The sequence below is a fragment of the Scaptodrosophila lebanonensis genome, unplaced genomic scaffold (genome assembly GCF_003285725.1).
Source record: "Scaptodrosophila lebanonensis strain 11010-0011.00,11010-0021.00 unplaced genomic scaffold, SlebRS2 tig00000113-arrow-arrow-pilon, whole genome shotgun sequence".
NCBI classification, from domain to species: domain Eukaryota; kingdom Metazoa; phylum Arthropoda; class Insecta; order Diptera; family Drosophilidae; genus Scaptodrosophila; species Scaptodrosophila lebanonensis.
Window position 1 is genome coordinate 2,261,471 of NW_022060575.1, and position 20,437 is coordinate 2,281,907.

The following is a 20,437-nucleotide window of genomic DNA, read 5'->3' on the forward strand; positions in this document are numbered from 1 at the left end:
AATATCCAGCAACAGATGGACGGGTTTAAATTAGTCTCCACAGACTTACCAAATAATATATAATTTGATATCCGAACATAAGTGCTTACTGTTTGCTTCAGAAACTTGAAATGTATTCCAATTAAGTAGTATCAGAAATCCAGCTTGGAAGTAAAAGGAGAGTTTTCAAGCTTCCAGTTCACATTAGGGTGTGTCGCGACCTCTGCCCCCAACTGACGAGTTCGATGCCCAAACCTTAGTATAAATGCACAATATTTTGACACCACAAAACGTTCTCTCGTTCCACTTGCCACATCAACTTTTGTTCTACTGCCCGTAGCTATACATATACTCGTATAGCTGCTGGTCCGCCCAATATCAAAGCCATGGTTCAGTGCCATTGTCGTTACCTGCAGCCGCTCTAACAAGTTTTGAGCCCCCTTGTTAGAAATGCAACGGAAATGGCCATAAAATACTGTGTCAGAGCTAGGGGAGCGGAAATGGTGGCAATGCACGAGTTGAGGGCTCAATTAAATGCCAATTCTTCTGGGTGATACAGAAACTAACATATCCAGTGATGTTAAATACCCCGCGCACCTTCTAAACTTAAATACATACGACATACAGTGGGCATCATCGGATTTGAATAACTAGTTTTATCTGTCAGGCAAATCAAAGTAATTAAGTAATTTATTTCGATAAACAAAAACAAAAAAATTCAACTTAATGATCATATTTCGCCTTTAACAAATGAGCTGAAAGAGCTAATGCAAAAAAATCATTATTAATAAATAAACATAGATGTGTGATGATGGATCATCTTAGTCTTTAGTTTTGAGTTTAAATTAAAGTGTTCGTCATTCTTCAGTTTAATTTTTATACTATATAGTATAGTATAATGTTTGACTGTTTTAGCAAGAACGTATGCACCAGCAGAAGATGTCTATGTGACTAAAGCTTTTTGAAATTGGAAAAGCCTAGGAATGTACTGGGTTGCTCTCAGTTTAATAAATTGATAACGCCGTTTATGAATTAATGTTAGGGGGGAGTTTACAGATTTTAAAACTTTTAAGTGCTTACTCAATAACAAACAAATAAATCACTGCTGATAAGGCCTCTAAATGGGGCCTACCTAGCAGGAATCCCATTGGGACTTCCTTTCTAAGTGTTGGCAGCGGTTCGAATCAAAAATCGTGGACGACTAAAAAATTCTTCAACACGAAAACGGTGCCCAAGTAACATCAAATAAAAGAAAATACCTCTAAATATTATAAGCCATTTCTTAGGGCCACATAATTTATGAAAACTTAAATTAAAATTAACTTAAAATAAAGGAAAATACCTCTACATATTATTGTTTTTATAATTTACGAAAACAATAAACAACAGCTGCTTAAAAACATGAGTAGAACATAAGTTATAATTGAAAGAAAACTGCAGTTTCCCCAATTTAAATCATAAGTATTTATTTTTTTTGGGGCAACAAAAGTCTGAGAATGAACCACCGTGTGTTGTGGGAAATGCTGAAGCAAAAGTTTTGGTGCAAATACCAAAAGTTTCACTTTTCGCATTGCAATTTACATTTCCATTTAAGTACCTACACAGAAAAAAGGCAAACACCGCTGCCAAGTACAAGTACCAAGTGCCAAGTGCTGGCGCCTGAAAAGAGCGCGCGAGCGTGCGAGTGAGCGACTGAAAAGCGAAAGGTATCCATTACCTAAGCTGCCATTGATGCCAAGGGCCGCCCAGTTGTCAGAGCTGTCTTTGGCGTTGGCTGTGGCTGTGGCTGTGGCTTAATTGGACGCCTTTCTTTTCACCGAAATGGCCAATTTGCGCGCACTATTAACTCGAGTGCTTTTATTTCATTTGCAGATCTGCTCGCCGCTTGGGAGGATTTGCTTGGCTGGAGCGAGAATGCGGCCGCTGCGCGCCAATTGCAGCAGGAGATGAGCGTGCTGAAGCACACGCTGCAGCGTCTGGCTAATCAGCCCACGCTGGAGTTGTTGGACACAGAGCCAGCCATACAGGTGGCCATCGAGGCGTTGAAGGTAAGGCATGAAGCTGATCTCTTATGAACAACTTAACTTATTTCATCGACATTGCAGCAAGAGCAGACCCAGTTGGGCAGTTATCGCACGAATATGTTGCGTTTGAATGCGTCCGTGCACAGTTGGCTCACGCGCCAGGAGCGGCGTCTACAGAACGCTCTGGACGAGCAGCAACAGCAACAACAACAACAGTCCGAACAACAACATGAGGCAGTAGCTGCAGAGATGGAAGCTGAAGCTGAAGCTGTAGACTCTGCCAACAAACGCAGCACAACAATCACAGTGACCGACAGCAATGGCAATCAGGTGGAAACTCTGGCCATAGCCAGTGTTGCCGAGGCAGGCACAAGCACCCACAGCAACAGCAACAGCAATAACAACAACAGCAGTTCCAACACCGACAACAAAATGTGGGATGTTCAGACTTTGATGAGCGCCGAGCAGGAATTCCACAAACATTTGAAGGATGAAGTCAGCGACATGTACAGCGCCTGGGATGAGGCAGACGCCAGGTAAGAGATAGGCTGGACACTCAATTAGAGTTATGGCTCTTCAATTCGATTCGGATAAATCCAATTTAGTTCATTATTGTGTTTTAACTCCCAACTGCGATGCTTTTCATACAGACTTACTCGTATATAAAATTATTTTACAAGAAAGGTCTTTCCTTCGGTTGTTTAATCCATCATGTTTATAATTGTCTAGTGGGAGTTGTTATAATATTAAAATGTGATTGAGATATCTTTCCATATGATAAGGTAGATATAATGCCGCTAAATGGTTTAACATAAACAGATTATTTGCTGCTAATCTTTTCCGTACTAGCAGTCCTTTGATCTCTTTATAGACACTCATACTAGTTGGTAAAAATAGTTGTCTGTAGGAACTACGATAGATCATATCACTACAAGAAATGCACATTCGGTGCGATGGGCTTTTTCCTTACCCAAAGGATTTATCAGTCCCCACAAACGAAAATATACCTACTCTTCCGAGTACTAGAAAGCACATATTTATATTGGCACGGTCAGACAGACAAATAATCGCCAACCAAATTTGTCGACAAAGAGTTTATTCCATCAAACATATGACTGTTGACATAGGAGGAAAATATATATAAATTATAAAAAGCATCTTATAAGCTAGAAAAGCCTAAGAAGGAGAAACTTAATCAAATTACAAGAATATCTAATTAACGCCTCCTAGATCTACCGATATAAAAAAGAAACACTTAACAGAGAGATGAAGCTTAGAATTAATTAAAAACTAATTTAAAAAATAAAAATAAAATAATATTGAATCTCAGACCCGGTGGGGGAAGATTTATTTGTAAGTATATAGTATTGGTATTGCTTTTGATTAAATAATCATATGAGTTACGATTAACATACATGTATTATAAATTAATGTATAAACCTAGAGGATTTATCAATTTGAAGAAGCAGAACTCTAATATAAATGTAATTGAAATATTAAATACCCGTCATATATTAATATTTGCATCATCCGTCCTCCGCACAGAATCAACACGCAGCTGGAGATGCTAACCAACTCGCTGATTGCCTGGAGGCAACTGGAATGTGGACTTTCCGAATTTCAATTGGCTTTGGGCCAGGATCGCGGAACACTGAAGGGACTGGAGGGTGCTCTGGATAAGGGACAAACAACGGCGGTGGAGTTGGCCCAAAATGTCAAGCTGGTGGCCAAGCTGCTCTCGGAGAAGGTGCATGTCAGCCAGGAGCAACTGCTGGCTGTCCACGAGCATCTGGACCCCAATCACATCTTCCACATAGCCAAGTTCACTGCCTCCAACGGTTCTTTGTCCGACTCGGGCATTTCGGATGGCGGTGCCACCTCCGACGGTGGCCTGTCTGAGCGTGAGCGGCGCCTCGGTGTGCTGCGACGTCTGGCCAAGCAGCTGGAGTCTGCGCTGGCACCAGGCAGCGAGGCCATGCGTTCCATAGCCGCACGCATGGAATGCGCCGAAGCGGAACTGAAGCAACTGCAGACAACCTGTCGCGACTTGATTGTGCGCACCGCAGCCTCGCATCAGAACAAAAAGCAGCAGCAGCAGCAGGAGCTAGAGCTGGAGGCTGTAGAGCAGACGACACGCAAGATGAATGGACATGCTGGCGGGGCCAAAAAGCATCAACAATCCTCGCCCCACGGCTCGCCCTCGAAGCGCAAGAACAAACGCCGAGCACGCCAAGCGGCCGCGTCTGCAGCTGAGGGCGAGGAACAGGTCGACGGTGCCTTGGAGAGGCGGCGAGCAAAGAAGGCTGGCGGTGCAGCATCGGACGCTCTTGTGGCTGCCGGCGGCGATGGCGGTGATCCCTACGATGACCCCGCCCTGGAGTATGGAAGCGATAGCGCTGATGGCGACGACAGCGATGATGCGAGCAAATCGCGACGTCGAGGCTGGGCCTGGCGCATTGCCAAGGCTGCTGTGCCCATGCAGCTGGCTTTGTTTACCTTCTTCTGCGCCGCCTGCCTCATGCAGCCGAACTGTTGCGACAATCTGAACAATCTGTCGATGAGTTTTACGCCACAGCTGCGCTATATACGCGGTCCGCCACCGATTTGAGCGGCCGGAGCGCCCCAGAAGCGCCGCTCTTTTAGTAGGCATCTAATTTACGTATTAGGAATTTAACAGTTACATTTAACAGTTAGGTTCGCACGCCCAGCAGGATCCACAGCGGTCCGCTAACAAGCCGCCAGAAAGTAGCGCGCGTTCGCCGCGCGACTACGACGCGTTTTTATGAAACGGACGCCAGCGGCAAACAATTTAGAGATTTCTGTTGTTTTCAATCGATGATAATGAGACAGAGTGGCGCATTAAAGCGCACTCATAATTTTTACGTCCACTGGCAACTCAATCTGCAGAGAGAGACAATGCCGAAACAAAAATGTTGCTCTTAAATTTAAAAAAAGAAAATGAAGTTATGCTTACTTAAGTTATTTGTACTTTCACTTACCCGTATTCTCTACCAGTTTAGTTGTCGTTCCTTAGACTTGCGCACTAAATTTATGTAAATGTAAGTCCAGGCAAAAGTTCAGGCTCAAGCGGAACTCTGCGAAACGAGCTGAGGCCCACATAGGACGCCCGCCTCAACCCACAGAGTGAACATGAACAAGAAAAATGTACTTATAGATGACTCATCATATCGATCAACAAACATATGAATGCATATGATTTATATATCTAGCAACGATGCGATCCCCATGGAGCATCAACCCAGTTAACTAAATGCAATTTACAACCATACCGTTTATATTTCGTAGCATTTTTGTAAACTTTTTTGTTTGAAAAACACTAAAGTGCCTGCAACGGAATGTGGAAATGTGAAGCGCGCACAGAGCGCCAGGATGATTGATGATCGATGATCTGATCCCAAAAAAGATCGAGCAATCAAGGCAACGAAGCAACAAGAAGCTAAGCCAAGCCAAGCCAAGAGCCACCCAATCAACAATAAACTGAGGCATCGCCCAGTTAACAAAATGGGCAGACTGTAATAAAAACAAAAGAATTGGAGTGAACTAGAGTTTCTATTTTTATACACAGATCGATTTACACAAAACACAAAAACATACAAACAATTCGCACACGTGTAGACACACAGAGTCACTGTGGGCGAATTACTTTCAGTTATTTTCACTATCTATTTAATCATTTTTATGTCTATTATATTAATAGGATAAAAGTAATTCAAGTTCGCAAGAAAATTACTGCTTAACGAGATCCGTAAAAACGAAATTAAGAATATGAATCGCATGTCTTGACAGGAACCGAGACAACAGATTAATAAGAAACACAACTAAATTACTTAATGGATTCGGATTGTAATTGTAGTTTTTATATAAGTTTCGCATTCTTGTGAGTTTTTCAATTTTCATGGCAACAATAAAGCGCTAAAAAAAAAATATGGAAAGAATTTGTCTTTATTTTCTAAATTTTCCGAGGTTGAAATCAATGTTTTGTTTTCAAGTCATACAAACAAATATTTTAGAAATCTGATGTACTACAAGTATATGGGTTTTGTTGGTATTTTGCTGCATAAAAATTGCATATCAAATATCTCACAGCTTATACACATAAGTATGTTAAACAAAAAGTTTTAAATTTAAAATTGTGGTTGACTTAAGTCGAAAAGACTTGGGAAACACCTCCATCCCCCGTTTTAATCTGTCTTATTATTATCAGTTTTTAGAAAAAAATCATCCCTAACAGTACTGTCCGAAAAGATTTGTTTTTCACTGTAGGGAGAAATCAAATTTCTTTTTTGTTTCAAATTCCGTGTGCTGGCGGCCCGCCAACAAGTGCACCCATTTCAAAGGCCTTTCACATACGAATTAGTTCGTCCAACTTGTTCGGTTCGACGAAATGTTTTTTCTTCATGCCAGGGATGCCAGCTTCGCCCCCCCCTGCTATAGCCCTTGGAGAGTGGTAAAAGAGAAATAAGAGCTTAAGAAAAAATCCTGAAAAGAGCCAAATATTTATACTCTGTACATGAAATGTACAAGAGTATATTAGGTTTGCGGGAGCTGAAAAATGTAACAGGCAGAAGGAGGCGTGGCAGACCCCACAAAGTATATATATTATTGATCAGCGTGACAAGACGAGTCGATCTAGCCCTGTCTGTCTGTCTGTCCGTCTGTCCGTCCGTATGAACACCTGGATCTCAGAGACTATAAGAGATAGAGACACCAAATTTTCCACAAAGATGCGTTATGTGTGTATTCTATACGAGTTTGTTTTATTTTTTTGATTTTCCCCCCCACTTCCCCCCTATGGGGGTTTTCCCGATTTCCATTCGTATAATCGCCTATATCTCGGAGACTATAAGACCTAGGCACACCAAATTTTAGTCCAAGATGCCTTGTGTGAATACGCAGAAAATGTATATTTTGGAATTCCCCTCCCTCCCCCCTCTCCCCCGCAAATGCGATTGTCTCGAACTCCCGTAATTCTTGGAATTTCGAACTAAAATTTTGCAAATACCCCCAGTTAGTAATTATGTGTCCGTATGCCAAGTTTCACTATGATAGACCGATTTACCAAAAAGTGATAGCCATAAATATATTTGCTGCTGCAGCGCTGCTCAAGCGCTGCCCGCGGCTGTTGTTGATGTTGCTGTTTGGTTGACTGCGAAAATGCTTACACAGACACGAATTGATGCGCATAGGCATACATACACTCACACAGACGCAATTGCTATGTAAATGTGCAATTATACACCCTTTACGTGAGTTCGAATACCGAGAGAGGTAAAATCGATCCAATTTTTTTTTCTTTTTTTATTTTTTTTTTTATTTTCTATAATTATTGTAAACATATGTACAGAGTATTTCAAAGTCAAAAGTTTATTAAAATTATGGTCATGTTGTTTAATCTATTTGTACTTAAGGAACATTTATAATTTAATACAATTTAACGACATTATCGCTTAAATCGCCCCAGTATGACAAAGTTGTTCCAATTAAATCCATACTATTTGGGAGAAATATGGTAGTTTTGTTTAAGGAGCATTGTCAAATATCGATCAAAATAATAATGAAGCTGCAATTTTTCCATACTTATTACATAATTATCACAATATGTATTACAAACAAGAGAGAACACTACAGTCGAGCAAGCCCGACAGTGTAATACCCTGTACCCAGGTAAACTTCCGTCACTGAGTTATATGCGCCCATAGCAGCAGCAAAAAGAGGAAGAAGAAGAGCAAACTTGTTGCTGCAGTTTGAGGGGGTTGTACTGGCGAGAATTTGTTTTGCTAATAACTTTTCTTAGAATTGACCGAATTGAATAAAATTTTTAACAACAGTAGACAATTATATAAAAATTATGTGTGCAAAGTTTGGTTTAGGTAGCATTTGAAATGTGAAACGAAATTCTGTAGCGGGGGAAGGGGAGGAAAATTAAAAAAAATAAAATAAACTCGTCCTTACTCGGACCTAGGAGAATCTGGATGCCAACTTTGGTTATTCTAGCTTTTATAGTTTCTGAGATCCTTGCGTTCATCCAGACGGACGGGCAGACGGACGGACGGACATATCTAGATCGATTTCTCTCGTCATGCTGATTCAGAATATATATACTTTATGGGGTCGGAGATGCTTACTTCTGCATGTTACATACTTTGCACAAACCTAATATACCCTTTTTACCCTACGGGTACAGGGTATAAAAAGCTAAATATATTTTAGAAAAAGTCGGAATTCAAAAACAGCCAGATTTTGACGGGGAAAAAGCCAAATTGGCATCTCTGGACAGTGGAGGTGTTCGCGTCCGATTTTAATGTTCGACACATTGTTCGCGAAGAATAAAAATGGTTCTATGTTGCGTGTGTTCGTGCGAACATGTTAGTTAATGGATGGCATTGGTTGGACGAACATCGTTTGTGAAGTGTTTTCTGAATGAACACGTCGCAAAATGAACAACGCGTTTTTACTCGAATTTATTAAATGCCTGGAAAGTCTGCCTGCATTGTGGAATAATAAAAGTGATGAATACAAAAATAAAAATTTGCGCAATAAATCATGGCACAAATTACTCAAAAAGCACCAAGAATATTACAAAGAGGCTGATATGGAAATGGTGAAGAAAAAAGTAAATTCACTGCGCGCTACATACAGACGCGAGCTAACCAAAATAAAAAGGAGCGAAAAGTCAGGGGCCCGAGGTGATGATTTATATAAACCACGTTTATGGTACTTCGAGGATTTAAGTTTTCTACACCACCAGGTTGTTAAACCCAAACACAATGTCTTTCTATTAACACCGGGTACTTTTCATTTTTAGCCAAAAACTAAAAAGCGTAAGCGCTATGATAGCCACCATGAGGTGCTGGAAAAACCAGTGCAGCACAATGCGAATTATAAAAATCAAAGGGACGACGCAGATGTTTTCGCTGAAGGATGGGCTGTAATCTTCAGACAATTATCGAGGGAGCAACAAATTTTCGCCAAAAGAGGAATAGACGAACTCCTTATGCAAGGCCAACTGGAGATGCTGACATACAGTAGTGTGCCCAATGGTCTGGCAAATCACGACAATTTTTTAGTTGATGATGTTCGTAAACAAGCTTCGCCCAATTAGTGGGAATAGCTTGCTAAAAGCTTTCTGCTAGTACGTGGATGTGAAATATACATATGCGTGAGTACATTTGTTCATGCTTTATTGCGCAAATTTTAATATTTGTTATCTTCAGTTTTATTAAAGTCCAACTTTTTGTTGAAATGAACAAATTTGACGAGCAAATTCGAGAATGGTTGGCCTACTTTAGCAGATTCTTCTAGCGAAGGCATCGCGGTATTTGCTAGTATTAATCGGTGCTGCCATATTGTTCACAATTGATGCATCAGCCCTACTGGACCAATCCGGACGGTACTACAATACTAATACTTTTTTGTTTAAAGTATATCAAAATGTAATCTTTAGAAGAAGCGTCAATTTTGAATTGTGTTTAACAGATGATTTCGCTGTTCACTGCTAGCTAATTTAACTAAAGCAAACAAAATGTAACAATGCTTTAAATGGTCAAATTTTAAACCACTTTAGCAACCCAAAGAACATTTTTTTTTTTTTAATTTTCACATGCATTTTCTGTTTATAAGATAACTGTGGCTAGTGTTTTGCGGAAATTTAAAATATAAAGTTATTTGTCTAATATAAATTATATTGCATACCGCACACAAAAAAAAACATTCTTTAATGCTGACTCGTTTTCATGTCATTTAATTTTACTCAATAAAAATGGATAAGTGTGGAGATTTTATACACAAATATTGAGGAGCTGTTTCAAATAATTGAATTGTTAGTGAAGCTAGTATTTCACGCCAATGCAGACATGGTATTTATAATTGCATCGATAGTCCTAATCGATAAGATTATCGACAAGCCGGTTAATCGGGGCCGGTTCCTGCACTTACCAGCCGTAAATTATTTGTTTGGACTTTGTTTTGGTTTGACTGTTTTGGTTTAGAGTTCTGCGTATGTACTTATCCGTGTAGTTATCTAACATTTGCGACTAATTATGCTTCATAACTGACAAGTGATAGCAAATTAAAAACACTGATGCCGGCAATTATGCAGCCAATAGTTCAAATGCTCATAATAGTAGCGGCAACCGCCGTATCGTCATCGGCGGCGACGCCGATAATGGACACGGTATATTTGAATCCTGGAGCTTTCATTGATGTGACAGGAAATGTTTATGGAGCCCATACCCTGCGCACTTATTGTTACATGGGCAAGCGACTCTCCTTACTGAGTATGTTCGAGACCACAGAGTTTGTACTCTCCATACAAAACGAAGACTACACTGAATATGGAGGACGCACGCCAAAGGAAGTGATGGAGCACTACAATGAGCAGCGCTCGCTCTTTAGCTTCACACTCTTCTCGCAGAAGCGCCAACGTGTGCAGCTGTCACCCTTCGAGCAACAATGCATTGGCGTGGTCACCAAAGAGCCCTACAAAGTGGGTCTGAAACATGTACCGCTAGATCTGTGGCGTTTTATGCAACTAGCCGTGGGCATCATGGTTTTCTGCAGTGCTGGTGGGCTCGCAAAAAACAACGTATTCTACTATATGGCCGGAATTGTGTTGGGCATTTGTGCCTCCTTGCTGGTGATTATAGCACTCACAGCCAAGTTGTTTCCAAAGTAAGTGCACAATTTCGGCTAATTGTTAAAATTATGTAATTCCGTGCAATGCTATTCTTGCAGGCGACCTATGATGTATGGCGTGCTCATTGGAGGATGGACGATTGGTTTCTACATACTTAAACAGCTGATGGACAACATGCGTGTCATATTACTGACCTATCGGGAATACGTGTTGGGCTATTTGATAGTCACTGGCCTTATATCATTTCTGGTTTGTTACCGCATTGGTCCACCCCGCAATCCTCGCTCGCAGAACATCATCAAGTGGGTGTTGCAAGCCGTGGGCGGGGCACTTGTATACTTTAGCAGCTGGCATACCAGCGCCGCCATAGCGCTAATGGTGATCACATTTGTGGTCCATTACTTTCCGCACTCGGTGCTACTCTACCTGAAAAACGCCTATCGTCGTAGATTCCCACCTAAGCGCCGCCTGCTCACTATGGACGAATACTATCAGCAAAGCGTGGAGGAAACTGCCCGTTCCATGGCTGAGCTGCGAGATTTTGTGAACAGCCCCAATTGCCGGCAGTGGAGTGTAAGTAGTTCCTTATAAAATCTACAATGAAATGTAACTAATTATCTTTGCTTTCTTTAGCTCATGAGCCGTTTGCGCAATCCAACGCGTTTTGCCAACTTTGCGAATGGTGCGCCGCATTTGGATGATGAGGAAATCGAGGATTACTCACGCGCCATTGAGGATGAGCTCGAGGGCCCTGATGTTGATGATGATTATTTACAGTGTAACATGTACTATCGGCCAACGGCGCAAAGAGCATTACGTTACACATCTTCAGCGCGTCAATATGCACAGCGTGAGGATAGATATGACGATGATGATGAAGACGACGAGAATAGCGACGAAACTGAAACGGAAGACTACGACAACAACTAAACAGAGACTAAGAATATGTAGTTATTTATTTTGTCCATTTATTAACTATGCCGAAATGATTTTGTATATTGCTACTTAAGAGAACTGAAATCCAAACTCATTTTCTATTGACGTGCTGCCTAATCTTGAACGATTATTGCATAATAAGAATAATTCTTTGCGTGCGTGTCTTCGTATAATTATAAATGTAAAGATAGTTAATTCATATGTAAAAATGTTGTAATGTAACGATTTCAAATATGTCCAGGGTTTCTTTTATGTACAAATACCCCAAGCGAAAGGCACAATCCAAAATGTAACTCAATTGCCAGCTAGTGGGAATAAGATTAAGAACTGATTGAAAAGAAACAAAAATAATTAGACATGATTAAAGTTTAATTGAAAAATGCTTAAACGTGAACTTAGTACATCAACCCGAAAAGTCTATACTTAATGAAAGACATGGACTCGCCAAATCGGACTATATCGTATTCATTTCAAAACTTAGTGCCCTTTCAAATGGCCAACATTTAACATGATTGAACGAATACCTCGAAACGTTTCTGGTTTGTTACCTTAACTGTACAATATAGCCTACATATATATTTTAAATTGTAAGCTTAGTAATAATGGAACTAGTGTTGTCCTTTGCTAGGCAAGGCATTAGTACAGATTAACATCTTTAACATAATATGTAATGATGTCTGGCGGGGGAGAGACAATTAAAAATTGTATACTTGACTTTGATTGCTGCAAAAGATTCCTAAGCATGCAACTAAGAAACTAAGTGACGAAAAATGAAGACTACAACTCACATTATTTTTGATATCAAATCATTCTACGTAGCAGTTAAATGGGAAAATATATAGTATTTAAGAATTTCATTTTCAATGTTCACGTTATTCTGAATATAAAATAACACTCGTCTCGATGCAAAATTTCTTTTTATAAGCTATACTCTTACATACATATGTATAAAACAGTTTTTTTCTGGCTGACTGACTGATTGCTGATCAACCCACAGCCCAACCCATAAAAGCTAGGATGGTGAAAATTAGAAATCCGATTAACTTTAAACATGGTTTATTTACTTTTAGAAGCAATATAAAATAAACTGAAATTACGATAAAGCTGTACGACCTTGCATTCCCATAACATAATAATTTATGGATATAATCAGGAGAAAATCTTAAAAATTCAACTCAGTTCCATTTTGAAGTGAAATAGTGCGCCATAATAATTAACATCAGATTGCTAAAATTAGTTTGGCAAGATTTAGGGTGGTTGGAGAGGGTGAGAGTGGGGGAGGGGGGTTTCAGTTTCCGTTTGGGCATACAATTTTGATAAACAGCTTGATTACAACTAGAACAGTTTCTTTTCCGTATACCATGTTATCGGACCGGTCCCTGGAAAAATAGCACAACTGGCGCTTTCAGTTGGCTTTGGCGTTCTCAACATTAAGCTAAACCGCGGATAAATGTAAAATTGCGAGACCAGAAGCGATAAGAACTGAAAGCATTTGAAATTTTTTGGTGATTACAAGTAGTATTGAATCTTTGGTGAGGCAATTGAAATATTCTCGGAACACAATATTTTATTTAACCATTTAAAGTCGTGACTTTTGGCATTTCCCCAGAACGATGACACTGAGAACGACAATACTCGTCTTTTATATAGTCAGCTATTTGAATGCCGAGATAAATGCCCATAATTCATCCAGGTGTGATTTTTTTGATTCCGTTGATCTGACGAATGCCCGGAAACTTGAAAATGGTTCCTATGTGTTTCAAGACATTCTGATTCCAGCAGAGTTAACGTTCACGCACGTGGAAGATCAGACTAGTATACGGGGATGTGTTTGTGAAATCAAGCCATGCATCAACTTTTGCAGCCCTGCAGTAGGCCCCCAGGAGTCCCTCAGCTGGGTTGTGAAAATGAAGGATGGGACTGTTGTCAATAAACGCCTTGAAGACGTGTTTGCCTTACAACGGGGCAGTACCATACCATGCGATGAATATAATTCGCTAAATATTGTACGCTGGGAATTGCTTGAGGTAAGAATAAGAAGGTTTATTATTCTATTACTGTCGTAATATTTCTTGTTTGTTAGAATGGTTCTGTGGCTTTCCAAAATTCGGACAAAGGACATACAAGTATGTCGATATTATTAAAACAGAGTTACTGTTTCGAGTTGGATGTGGATAATCGAACTCTTGTTGCTCGATATTGTCAAAATATTGAAAGGAACTTGTACACTATTGTGACAAACTGCAGTAAGTGAAGAGTGAGTTTGTGGCGAATTAGTTAAAGTTACAATGTATTCATTTTCAGTGCTACTGGTCTCAATATTCTTCTTGGCGATAGCCCTTGCTATATATACTTTTTTATCAGCTCTACAGAAACTCTTTGATAGGTGCTGCGTATGCTATTTGGCTTGCCTTACAGTAGGTTTCATATTTTTGAGCGTCGACAAATGGGAAATAGCTTCACAGGAGAGCAAGGTTCGCAGAGGTACCGATTGATTTTGATTTTATTTGATCCAGTCTCTCACGATACGGTTTTCAAAAAATTGTTTTCTTTCCCTTGTAGGTCAAATTGGATATTTCGCAGTAATGGGCGCATTTCTTTGGATGTCAGTTATTTGCTTCGATATGTGGAAAAACATGACCAGCAATGGGGTCCAAGCTTTATCTCAAAATCGGTTTAGAAAGTACAGTATCTATGCTTGGGGCTCAGACACATTTCTACTTGTAATAGCGATCCTGGCCGACCATTTTGTTACAGACGATGATTGGAAACCAAACTTTGGCTTGTATTCCGGTTGGATAACAAGTAATGTTACTGTATTGGCACTTTTTATACTCTGTACATGAAATGTACAAGAGTATATTAGGTTTGCGGGAGCTGAAAAATGTAACAGGCAGAAGGAGGCGTGGCAGACCCCACAAAGTATATATATTATTGATCAGCGTGACAAGACGAGTCGATCTAGCCCTGTCTGTCTGTCTGTCCGTCTGTCCGTCCGTATGAACACCTGGATCTCAGAGACTATAAGAGATAGAGACACCAAATTTTCCACAAAGATGCGTTATGTGTGTATTCTATACGAGTTTGTTTTATTTTTTTGATTTTCCCCCCCACTTCCCCCCTATGGGGGTTTTCCCGATTTTCCATTCGTATAATCGCCTATATCTCGGAGACTATAAGACCTAGGCACACCAAATTTTAGTCCAAGATGCCTTGTGTGAATACGCAGAAAATGTATATTTTGGTATTCCCCTCCCTCCCCCCCTCTCCGCCGCAAATGCGATTTTCTCTAACTCCCGTAATTCTTGGAATTTCGAACTAAAATTTTGCAAATACCCCCAGTTAGTAATTATGTGTTAGCGCTGCCCGCGGCTGTTGTTGATGTTGCTGTTTGGTTGACTGCGAAAATGCTTACACAGACACGAATTGATGCGCATAGGCATACATACACTCACACAGACGCAATTGCTATGTAAATGTGCAATTATGCACCCTTTACGTGAGTTCGAATACCGAGAGAGGTAAAATCGATCAAATTTTTTTTTTTATTTTCTTAATTTTTTTTTTTTCTATAATTATTGTAAACATATGTACAGAGTATTTCAAAGTCGGGACACCCGACTTTAGCTTTTTTACTTGTTTCATTTGTAATTATACTCTGTACATGAAATGTACAGAAGTATATTAGGTTTGCGGGAGCTGAAAAATGTAACAGGCAGAAGGAGGCGTGGCAGACCCCACAAAGTATATATATTCTTGATCAGCATGACGAGACGAGTCGATCTAGCCCTGTCTGTCTGTCTGTCCGTCTGTCCGTCTGTCCGTCTGTCAGTCTGTCCGTCTGTCCGTCTGTCCGTCTGTCCGTCCGTATGAACACCTGGATCTCAGAGACTATAAGAGATAGAGACACCAAATTTTGCACAAAGATGCGTTATGTGTGTATTCTATACGAGTTTGTTTTATTTTTTTGATTTTCCCCCCCATTTCCCCCCTATGGGGGTTTTCCCGATTTTCCATTCGTATAATCGCCTATATCTCGGAGACTATAAGACCTAGGAACACCAAATTTTAGTCCCAGATGCCTTATGTGAATACGCAGAAAATGTATATTTTGGAATTTCCCTCCCTCCCCCCTCTACCCCGCAAATCGTAACTCCCGTAATTCTTGGAATTTCGAACTAAAATTTTGGAAATACCCCCAGTTGGTTATTATGTGTCCGTATGCCAAGTTTCACTATGATAGACCGATTTACCAAGAAGTTATAGCCATAAATATATTTGCTGCTGCAGCGCTGCTCAAGCGCTGCCCGCGGCTGTTGTTGATGTTGCTGTTTGGTTGACTGCGAAAATGCTTACACAGACACGAATAGATGCGCATAGGCATACATACACTCACACAGACGCAATTGCTATGTAAATGTGCAATTATAAACCCTTTACGTGAGTTCGAATACCGAGAGAGGTAAAATCGATCAAATTTTTTTTTATTTTCTTAATTTTTTTTATTTTCTATAATTATTGTAAACATATGTACAGAGTATTTCAAAGTCGGGACACCCGACTTTAGCTTTTTTACTTGTTTAAATTGTGTTTTACAACAGCCAATGGTTGGTCTGCAGTAATATATTATTATGGACCGATGACGCTTATAATAGTCTGCAACATAGCAATGTTCGTATTAACGGCTGTGGAACTTCTTCGGCAGGAGAAATTTATTAGAAACAGTTTGGGGACTCAGCTTCAACGAGCTTTGAAAACCAAAAGAAAGACGTATGTCATCTGGAAGAATCACCAGACTTATTTTATTTTTTTACTTATCGTCTTCAATTTCAGTCTCTGTACGTTTTCGAAACTGTTTGTGTTGATGGGTGTGACTTGGCACTTGGAAATCCTTTCTTATCTATGTAAGACAAATTCTATAACAATTATTGGAGACCTCATTAACTCGGCACAAGGGTTGTATATATTCGTGGTGCTAGTTTTGAATAAGACAGTATTAAAGCATCTTCGTAAACGGTAAGAATATTTAATCTTTAATTAAAGTCATATTATATCTCCCTTCGGTACATATACTGTATATTTTTCATTCAGGTTATGCCCTTCTCGAATACTGTGAAGAATAAACCGAAAAACCAATGTAAATGTTGAATACGCAACGTTAAAAATGTATCAATCAAGAAATTGTAAATATGATATTGAAAAAAGTTTATTATAAAAGAAATAAAACAAGAGAAAAAACCAATGTCGAGCATGCCCGATATTGAAATACCCTGTGTAAAAGTAAAAAGTTAAAAAAAACTCAAACTCGTAGTTTATCGGACATTGGAAAAACTGAATACGAGGTGTGATTACGCTAGCTCTTATACTTTCTGAGATCCTTGCGTTCATACGGACGGACAGACGGACATGGCTATATCGAGCCTTTTTGTCATACTGATCAAAAATAAATAATGGGTGTCTGCCACGCCTCCTTCTGTGAGTTACATACATCCGCACAAAACTAGTATTTCTTACTAGGGTTTCTTACTATTTAAAAAACAGATCCCAAGAGTAGAACTTGGGTCATTTTGGAATCAAATTGGGAAATTACTTCTGGTTAATGCTTATGTGTCCGAATATCGCGTTTCATCATGCTAGGTCAAATGTTAAGGAAGTTATAGTCATAAACCCAAGATTTGTTGTTGTTGTTGCTGGTTTGCCACAACTAAGCACTGAAGACATGCACAAACACATTAATACTCATACACATTCCAAAAAATAAAATAAACTCGTCCTTTCTCGGACCTAGGAGAATCTGGATGACAACTTTTGTTATTCTAGCTTTTATAGTTTCTGAGATCCTTGCGTTCATCCAGACGGACAGACGGACGGACAAGTCTAGATCGATTGCTCTCGTCATGCTGATTCAGAATATATATACTTTATGGGGTCGGAGATGCTTCCTTCTGCATGTTACATACTTTGCACAAACCTAATATACCCTTTTTACCCTACGGGTACAGGGTATAACAAGTAAAAAAGCTAAAGTCGGGTGTCCCGACTTTGAAATACTCTGTACATATGTTTAGAATAATTATAGAAATTAAAACAAGAGAGAACGCTACAGTCGAGCAAGACCGACAGTGTAATACCCTGTACCCAGGTAAACTCCCGTCACTGAGTTATATGCGCCCATAGCAGCAGCAAAAAGAGGAAGAAGAAGAGCGAACTTGTTGCTGCAGTTTGGGGGGTTGTACTGGCGAGAATTTGTTTTGCTAATAACTTTTCTTAAAATTGACCGAATTGAATAAAATTTTAAACAACAATAGACAATTATATATAAATTATGTGTGCAAAGTTTGGTTTAGGTAGCATTTGAAATGTGGACGCTATTGACGAAATTCTGTAGCGGGGGAAGGGGGGGAAAATTAAAAAAAATAAAATAAACTCGTCCTTACTCGGACCTAGGAGAATCTGGATGCCAACTTTGGTTATTCCAGCTTTTATAGTTTCTGAGATCCTTGCGTTCATCCAGACGGACGGACCGACGGACAGACGGACGGACAGACGGACGGACATGTCTAGATCGATTTCTCTCGTCATGCTGATCAAGAATATATATACTTTATGGGGTCGGAGATGCTTCCTTCTGTATGTTACATACTTTGCACAAACCTAATATACCCTTTTTACCCTACGGGTACAGGGTATAAAAAGTAAGAGAACTAAAAACAAAATTTTTAATCGATTTTACCTCTTTTGGTATTCGATCTCACGTAAAGGGTGTATTATTGCACATTTACGTAGCAATTGCGTCTATGTGAGTGTATGTATGTTTATGCGCGCCTATTCGTGTCTCTTATAGTCTCTAAGATCCAGGTTTTCATACGAACATATAAAGTTGACCACACGTCCATTATTATGAAGCACTATTTCGCCTTAAAATGGATCTGAGTCGGATTTGTTGAAGTTTTTTCATATGTTCATTTTTGCATAACTTATTTTTTAAATGCATCGTTCATTATTTAATCAAAATTTAAATTTTTTGGCCCCCCCTTTGGTAAAAGCTGCCTACGCCCTTGTTTATACCCCACTATGATTAACATTATAAATGACTAACCTAACCGCACCTTTCCCTCTTTAGTAGGCGTTTGCAAGCTCTATGTTTTACAGTCCAGTTCTTATTAAGACGGAAACACGGGTACACGGCATTTTGCTTTTTGCATGATTGTGATATAATTTTAACTTAAAAATTATTATTATTATTTTTTAATTCTTCAATAATGTGAGTATCTTTAATCAAATTAAGGATCTATACCTTCTTGATTATTTCATGTTAGTTGGGTCGACGAAAAGGTCGATGGTTTAAAGTTAGGATAAGTTAATTATATAATGTATTTATATATTTCCAGAGAATAATGGCTCGGATCGCGCTTTTTATCTTTAGCATACTCATTTGTGGGTTACGAGCTCATGATTCAACCAGATGTGATTATTTTGATTCCGTTGATCTGACGAATGCCCGGAAACTTGAAAATGGTTCCTATGTGTTTCAAGGCATTCTGATTCCAGCAGAGTATACGTTCAAGCACGTGGAAAATCAGACTAGTATACGGGGATGTGTTTGTGAAATCAAGCCATGCATCAACTTGTGCAGCCCTGCAGTAGACTCCCAGGGGTCCCTAAGCTGGGATGTAAAAATGAAGGATGGGAATGTTGTCAACAAACACTTGGAAGATTTGTTTGCCTTACAGCCGGGCAGTAACATGCAGTGCGATTGGTATTATGATTTCGATCCTGCGAATAAATCAGAGGATATGTGGGAACTGCTTGAGGTATGCTTGACCAAGATAATTAGCTGTTATAACACGTAGTATTATTATGTTTGGCTTTCAGAATGGTTCCTTGGCTGTTCCGCATGCTAAGCCATCTCCTATACTCCCAAAACAGATGTACTGTTTCGTTTTCCATGTGAATAATGGCACCCTTATTGCCAAAAACTGCATTAGGAAAATCCGGCCCTACGACTTTCCGCAAAACTATAGTAAGTACGGAGCACGTTTGGGTGGATTTTTAAATAGTTGATTTTATTTTATTTTTATGATTTCAATCGTTTTTAGTACTGTGGGTGTCTATATTCTTCTTGGGGATAGGGATTATTACATATTTCCTAATACCGAAGCCTCGGGACATCTTGAATATGTGCTTCGTACGCTATTTGGCTTGCCTTACAGTAGGTTTCATATTTTTGGGGGTCGACAAATGGGATATAGCTTCCAGGGCGAGCCAGCCTCGCAGAGGTACTCTCTGGTATTGTTTAATTTGATCTCGACATCATAATTTGATCAACTTATTTTCTTTTAAGCTCAAATTGGATATTTTGCCGTAATGGCCGCGTTTCTGTGGCTTTCTGTTATTAGCTATATTCTATGGAAAACATTAACTTCCAAAGGCAGCCACTGCCTCCTGGCTGAGACTGGATGTAAAAAATACAAATTGTATGTTTGGGGAACAGCCACCGTATTACTAGTTGTGTCAGTCTTGGCCGACAATTTCGTCAGCAAATCTAAGTGGAAACCCAACTTTGGTGCCTATTCTGGCTGGATCGCAAGTAATGTATGCATTATCCATTATCGAAATTTGTTCACTCTTGCAATTCGTTTCCTCTAACTACGCGTACTTAGCTGATAGTGTGTCTGCGCTCATCTACTATTATGGGCCTATGTCCCTTTTGATATTCGGCAATATAACCATGTTCGTACTGACGGCTGTGGATCTTATTAAAACGGGAATAACAATCCAAATCAAATCAGTGTAAACAAGGAGCAGCAAAAGGCGAATTTGAAAAGGCAAACGGATCTGT

General features: G+C 39.6%; 5 protein-coding genes across 7 annotated transcripts in view; all 5 read left to right on the plus strand.

The window, feature by feature from the left end:
- The window catches only part of LOC115628316 (serine-rich adhesin for platelets), a 203,272-nt gene extending 197,335 nt beyond the window's left edge, over positions 1-5,937 (plus strand). For all 3 annotated transcript variants that reach the window (XM_030524369.1, XM_030524370.1, XM_030524371.1), the window contains 3 exons: positions 1,852-2,027; positions 2,085-2,539; positions 3,549-5,937. In XM_030524369.1, coding sequence (XP_030380229.1) covers positions 1,852-2,027; positions 2,085-2,539; positions 3,549-4,611 — 1,694 coding nt within the window. In that variant the 3' untranslated portion in view covers positions 4,612-5,937. The remainder of the gene's footprint in view (positions 1-1,851; positions 2,028-2,084; positions 2,540-3,548) is intronic.
- Positions 5,938-8,461: 2,524 nt separating this feature from the next.
- Positions 8,462-9,592, plus strand: LOC115628318. Its single transcript, XM_030524374.1, has 3 exons — positions 8,462-8,772; positions 8,830-9,183; positions 9,239-9,592. The coding sequence occupies exons 1-2, from the start codon at positions 8,617-8,619 to the stop codon at positions 9,124-9,126; spliced, it is 453 nt and encodes a 150-aa protein (XP_030380234.1). The 5' UTR covers positions 8,462-8,616; the 3' UTR covers positions 9,127-9,183; positions 9,239-9,592.
- A 455-nt stretch (positions 9,593-10,047) lies between these two features.
- Positions 10,048-11,983, plus strand: LOC115628317 (nuclear envelope integral membrane protein 1). Its single transcript, XM_030524372.1, has 3 exons — positions 10,048-10,694; positions 10,758-11,232; positions 11,293-11,983. Exons 1-3 carry the CDS (start codon positions 10,105-10,107, stop codon positions 11,587-11,589), a joined length of 1,362 nt encoding a protein of 453 aa, XP_030380232.1. The 5' UTR covers positions 10,048-10,104; the 3' UTR covers positions 11,590-11,983.
- A 1,225-nt stretch (positions 11,984-13,208) lies between these two features.
- LOC115628435 (G-protein coupled receptor Mth-like) lies at positions 13,209-16,615 on the plus strand. Its single transcript, XM_030524524.1, has 3 exons — positions 13,209-13,622; positions 13,968-14,079; positions 16,197-16,615. Exons 1-3 carry the CDS (start codon positions 13,209-13,211, stop codon positions 16,613-16,615), a joined length of 945 nt encoding a protein of 314 aa, XP_030380384.1.
- Positions 16,616-18,992: 2,377 nt separating this feature from the next.
- LOC115628436 (G-protein coupled receptor Mth-like) lies at positions 18,993-20,413 on the plus strand. The gene is made up of 4 exons (XM_030524525.1): positions 18,993-19,409; positions 19,471-19,618; positions 19,940-20,185; positions 20,259-20,413. Exons 1-4 carry the CDS (start codon positions 18,993-18,995, stop codon positions 20,390-20,392), a joined length of 945 nt encoding a protein of 314 aa, XP_030380385.1. The 3' UTR covers positions 20,393-20,413.
- The last annotated feature ends 24 nt before the right edge of the window (positions 20,414-20,437 follow it).